At 39.9% G+C, this 6376-nt stretch overlaps 1 protein-coding gene across 5 annotated transcripts in view; it reads left to right on the top strand.

Moving 5' to 3' along the window:
* The first annotated feature begins 882 nt into the window (after positions 1–882).
* Positions 883–6376, top strand: part of LOC132882168 (NACHT, LRR and PYD domains-containing protein 12-like) — a 547173-nt gene continuing 541679 nt past the window's right edge. For all 5 annotated transcript variants that reach the window (XM_060915438.1, XM_060915441.1, XM_060915440.1 and 2 more), the window contains exons 1-2: positions 883–997; positions 1283–1426. In XM_060915438.1, coding sequence (XP_060771421.1) covers positions 1374–1426 — 53 coding nt within the window. In that variant the 5' untranslated portion in view covers positions 883–997; positions 1283–1373. The remainder of the gene's footprint in view (positions 998–1282; positions 1427–6376) is intronic.

Below are 6376 nucleotides of genomic sequence, written 5' to 3'. Positions count from 1 at the left end.
TCTCTTCACTGAGGCCTATGGTCCTTAACCCTTCCCTCTCCCCCCATACCCAATTCCTTGACCTATCTCCTCTTTTGTAAAGCGACCTTGGGTTCCATGAAAGGTGCTATATAAAACTAAGTTATTATTATTATTATTAACTCAAGCAGTTTGTTTGTCTTAAATGACGTCACACGCCGAGTGGTCACGAAAATAGCCGAACAGAAATTCACCATGATCTACGCTAACTTATTTTAATTATTACTTATTAGCAATACTTCTTGGGACCAGAAGAAAATTACAGAGGGTTTTTTTTAACATATAAGGTTTCAAATGTGCATAAAATTAAAACCATTGCCTATGAGCTTTAAGGACAACACACACCCACAACACAGTCTCTTTACACTCCTGCCATCAGGGAGATGCAACCAGAGTGTCAAATCAAGGACGACAAGACTCACAAACAGTTTCTATCCACAGGCTATCAGGCTCCTGAACAATATACTAAATACTGCACTCCCCATTCTCCAGCATCCCTACTGCAGTTACCTGTTTACACAAAGCACAGAGTCACTTTACAAATTAACTCAGGTTTTTTTTATTTATTTTCCCCTTCTTCCCCCAAGTTTTTATTTAGTTTTACTACAGTTACTACTTTTATTACTTTTATTCCCTTTTTGCCATGTGTATGTTGAGTGTATGTGTTATTGTTGTGTGAAAAGAGGGCAGCGAAGAATTTCACTGCACTGTCTGAACCTCCGTGTTTTTACTGTGCACGTGACAATACACTTCTTGAATCTTGAATTTAAACTCCATCTGAAAGAGCCGACTCAAAGAGTCGATTCGTTTCCTGAGCGACACATCACTCGGAGTGAATCAGTTTTCCGGAAGTGAAAGTGAAAGTGTTTCTCTTTCAGCCTCATGCCATTTTGTTGCTGTTGGAAAAATAAAGAAAAAACTCCAACAGCAGGCCGAAACGGGGACATTAATGTCCCCCAACATGGAGTGCTGAGTAAAAGTAAGTGCTGTGTTGGAGAGAAATGTGGTTGTATTTGATTGAGCTCGTGTAAAAACAGCAGCAAAACTGCGTCCCGTCAGCGGAACTGAAATCATCTTCCCTGTAAAGCTGCTGTTTATCGGCTGTGTTCTATATTCGAGTTTCTCTCTTCCATTTCTCATCTATTAAACACTCAGACAGTTTGGAGGAGTTTAGCTGTAAAACATTTTATTTCCAGCTCGTCATTTCCTGTTTATTCTGATGGTTTTTCAGCTGTAACTGCATGTTTGTTTTTGTCTTTTCTAGGAGTGTAAATTCCTTCCAGCAGAAGAGATCCGCGTCTTCAGGAATCAGCAGTGAGTCCATGAGCTGTGTGTCCATACACTAATATTCAAAAATGGAGAGCCGGGATCTGGACACAGATAATGTGACCCCACCCTCAAAAAAACGGTAAACTGTCATGTTCTAATATTTTAGTCATTAAAGGACATGGGACATGAAACATAAATGCACGCTATATCAGTTTCTTTCCATTAAAAATATGAATTAATTGCATCAACAAATACAAAATCATCTATTAAATTCAGCAAAATCGTTATATTCGTGATGATTATATGGCATTTCTGCTCGAGCTCCGATATGCATATTTTACAACCGGAAGAGCCGCTGTCACGTGATCATACGTCACAAAAACTTTCGGGCACAGCACAAGTGGGTAGATGAATGGAGAAGTGAATGACAAGAAAATTGTTTTTATAGTCTTTAACGTACATTGAACATCATGGTGTATTGTGCTGTTTATGGTTGCAATAATTCCAATTGGAAATGCCCTGGAGTAAGTTTTTTTGCATTCCCCAAGGACCCGAAGCTGAGGAAAGTGTGGGCTCACTACTGCCCTAGAAAAAACTTTGCACCTACTGTTTCCCACAAACTGTGTTCAGACCATTTCACTGAGGATTCTTTCAACATTAATACTCGCCAAATTTAAGAGGTCGTATAGCCGGGTTCATGGAGGCAGTGATAGCGCCATAATATACAGGGCCTAACATTCCTACAACTGTAGAGACAGTCAAGAAATCCTGTAACATTAATGGACATTTAAATAAATGTTATGTTGGTAAGTTTGTTTAACTTTTCTTAATTTTCATCTCTTTCGCCAAATGGCGTAGTGTTGTTGGCTGTGTGATGGCATTTCGTCATTTTGAATGTTTTCATCTCGGACTCTGGAAGCATTGTATCTCAATCAATCTCGAAAAATATCAGCAAAAAAAAACTAGCTTGCAACGGACTTTAGCTAGATCTATGATGAACTTTCAATGTATGATACAAAAATAATACTTCTTTCAACAGATCATTAGCCTTTGAGCAGAATTGTTTTTAACTTACCAGGAAGTGTTATCGAGCCGACCGCTTTCAGTTTCATGGGGATTGAATGAACTCTCACTCTCAGAATCATCTGACCCATCAGAGTAAAGACAAGATCCATGTTCATGTGAATTTCCAGCTATCAGTTCGAATTGATAGGGTCTAACTTCACATCTCTGTGAAACATCGGGAATGTCACTGTCGATGGTGTCCATTTTGGTAACCTGTTTACATTATATTCCCAAGCGCTGGCTCCTTGGAAAGTTTTTGTGACGTCACGGGTCACGTGACCACCTAGCTAATTAACGAATCATTGTTTTACGCTGATGTATAAAAAAGTTGAATAATGTGATGATTTTCACATTTTTGACGCCCTGCAGTGATTTAGATGGCATTTCTTATGTCCTTTATACATAATTATACCCAGAAAAAAATCCATGTCCCATGTCCTTTAACTGTTCATATCTGAAATATGGAGTGAGTAGATATGAAAAGAATAACTGAACAAAAATTTATCCTCAGAATGAAAAGTTATCAGTCACCAATTTAATGGTTTAAATTTATGGATCTGGTCAAATTCAGAACAGCACAAATAATGTACAAAGCGAGAAATAATCTATTGCCAAAAAATATACAAGGAATGTTTAGTGAGAGAGAGGGGGGATATAATCTAAGGGGAGACCTAAATTTAAAAAAACCAAAGGTTCGAACAAATATGAAAAGCATGTGCATATTGAGCTGTGGGGTGACTTTATGGAACAGACTGGAGACAGAAATAAAACAAAGTGCAAATATAAATCTGTTTAAAAAAGGTACAAAAAAATTTTTAAACAAGTATATAGAAGAGGAAGTATGTTAACGGAGGATGATGAGGGATAAATAGAATAGGGTTGATTGTTATATTAGAACTAACTTAGTATATGGTATATATGGTATATATTTATTTATGGGGATAGTTTATATATTCATATTTACAGGGATAGGTATGTAGTAGATATTTATTTTTGTAATTATATATTTATATAGATATTTATGAAGTGTATATATGGTATATAGCAGTGATTCTCAAACTGTGGTACGCAGGCTCCATTCTAGTGGTACGCCAAAGAATCACTTAATTAAATATAAATAAAATTTAAAAAATAAAATAAAACGTGAAATAATATCCGAATGGATGAAAATATCTTATCAACCGATGACAAGAAAATGAAAGGAGATACAAATTAAGTTAATAATTTTAAAAAGTTTGCAAGTGCTTCTGGGTAGCCATACATAGCGTACGTACGCATTCCCGCCGGTTCCACTGACAGACGGTTATCCACCATTGGTAGACTAGGCTGTGATGGGAAAAGGTGGAGGTGGCTTTGATAATTATGACGAGTACGACAAAATTACTGTCGTGGCTTAAATCCGCGAATGGGAGCGTGGATCAGGAGAGAGGGAGAACTGAAGAGGACGTGTGTGAGCCAAGCGCAGATGCTAACGACAGTGGCAAAACCAGCCCCAGAACTGCTAGCAAACGGCAGAAACCAGTAAGGAGGAAGTATGACGAAAAATACATAAAACTGGGATTCATTTGGAGCGAGACAGAGGAGCTGCCCAGGCTGCAGTGTGTTGTATGTGGGGACAGTACTTTTTTTTTTACTTAACATTTAAGTACAGTACAGTTATTTAACTTTTGAGTACATTTTCATTTAATCTTTAAGAACTGTCTTTTAATATTTATTTTAGTACAATGTTTATTTCACTTTTATGTGCAATTAATTTTATTTGATTCATTATTTAAGTACAGTGTTTTATTTTCCTATATTTAAACACAGTGTTACTGTTCAAAGTACTGTGTGTAATGTTACAGTGGCCAACAATATTAAATATACTTGTTAAATAAAACCTCCGCCTTGTTTTTAATGAATACTTAGGCCTACTACACTACTGTATTTTAATGTTGATCATTATGGTGGTACTTGGAGAGCCAAGTATTTTCTCAGGTGGTACTTGGTGAAAAAAGTTTGAGAACCACTGGTATATAGTATATATGAATTACCAGGTCGAGCTAGCTCGGCTTTCCATGACACGCTCAGCCCACGTCTCTCTGTCGCTCATGGCAGTTGCCAGTTCGTCTGCCTGGCAGCCCGTGTCGTCAACCAGTTGATCGATGTAGGTCTTTTTAGGTCGACCACGTGTTGTTCTTCCATGGGTTGGTCTCCACAGGATGACTTCAGCAGCCAATTCATTTTTGCTGCGCCAGCGGTGTCTGGCGAAGCGTAGCCACTGCTGCCGGATAGATGTAGTAATGGGTGGTATGTTGCCATATAGCTCTTTATTGGTGGGATGATCTTTCCAGGATCGATTGAGAGCGGCGCGAAGCATGAGGGTATAGGCACCGTCGATCTTTCTTTCTAGTTTTGATGTCAGGGTCCAGGAGGTAGAGCCATATAAGAGGACAGTTTCCACAGTAGCTCGAAAGAAATTCCTCTTTAGATAGTTAGGGAGATTTGATTTCCAGATTTGGTCCATACCATTTAGGGCACCCCAGGCTTTCCCAAGTCTGATGTTCACATCCTGTTCGGTCGATGCAATATGACTACTGAGATACTTGAAATCATCTACCCGTTTAACTGAGTGGCCATTTAGGCTTTTCACGCTGTCAGATGCATTCTGGTTTAGGGATATGAATTCAGTTTTCTCTGGATTGACATGTAGTCCTATTACGTTGGCTTCTTTCTCAATGCTATGTAGTAGAAACGTTGCATCCTCCAGTCGGTCAGCCACGACTGCTAGGTCATCGGCGTAGTCGATGTCGGTGATCTTGCGAGCTGGATGGCGTCTGCTTCTCCGTTCTGAAAGGGTAAAGCCGCGATCCATAGTTTCGTCCAGAGCTATTCTAAGCACATAGTCGAGGCAAATGATGAAGAGATATGGTGCCAAGGTGTCTCCTTGCAAGACCCCGGAGGTGATATCGAAGAAGTCAGTATCCCCGTCAGGGGAGCGTACCATTGATCGGGTGTTATTGTAGAGCATCATGATGGCATCCACAGTTTCGTTTGGTAGACCATAAGCCAGCAAGATCTCCTTCATTTTTCCCCGGTGGATGGAATCAAAGGCTTTGGCAAAGTCGATGAATAGGAGGGTTGCTGGTAGGTTCTTTGCATTTGCTCCCTCTAAAATGCGCCTGACGGTAAGTATCTGTCCAGATGTTGACCTATTGGTTCTAAAGCCGTTTTGGTTCTTCCTTAATATTGGATTGACTTCCGGTCTAACTCTGTTTAGCAGCATTAAATTATAGATCTTGGCTGCGATTGCTGTTAACGTGATGCCACGATAGTTTTTGGCGTCTCCAAGATTGCCCTTTTTGGGGAAGGGGAGTAGGCATCCATCAGACCATCTGTCAATAGGGTCTTGATTGTAAACTCCATTGCACATGTCAAGAAGGATTTCGTGGAAATCTTCTATCTTCCACACTTCAGCTGGTATCTCATTGAGTCCGCAAGCCTTCCCATTTTGGATAGAGCCAACTGCCTTTCTGAGTTCTTCCATCGAGAAGGGGCCCTTCTTTATCTGCAGTTCTCTGGTGAAGATCGGTGTAATGGTCTTATCGGAAATCTCAGGTGGCTTACCAAGTAGGTTCTGAAAGTGCTGCCGCCACAATAGTATTCGCTCTTCTTGACTGGATGCTGTCAGCTTGCCTTTATTGGTGCTTTTTCTGCCACTTATTTCATTGACAGTCTTCCAGGCTTCGGCTGCTTTCTTGTTGCTGACTGCTTTACTGATGTGGTTGATCTTACTTTCCAGGTATTCTATTTTGTCTGTTTTGTATGCACTTTTCAGAGCTTCTAGGGCTTCTGCGAGCTGGTTGAGGTTTTCTGGTGATGGGTCAGAGTTTTGGAGTTGCATAGCTTTGTGAAGGTCTTCACGTCTTTGGCAGATCGCTTCTTTTTCCCAAGGCTTGCGTTTCTTTACTTTTGGTTTTATGGGGATGGTTTCAGCGGCTGTTTCCCTGCATGCTGTTTCAAAGTTCTTATAGGTATTGTTGAC

Source organism: Neoarius graeffei, chromosome 2 (genome assembly GCF_027579695.1).
Source record: "Neoarius graeffei isolate fNeoGra1 chromosome 2, fNeoGra1.pri, whole genome shotgun sequence".
NCBI classification, from domain to species: Eukaryota; Metazoa; Chordata; class Actinopteri; order Siluriformes; family Ariidae; genus Neoarius; species Neoarius graeffei.
Note: the sequence above shows the minus strand (reverse complement) of the source record. Positions and strands in the feature narration are given on the sequence as shown.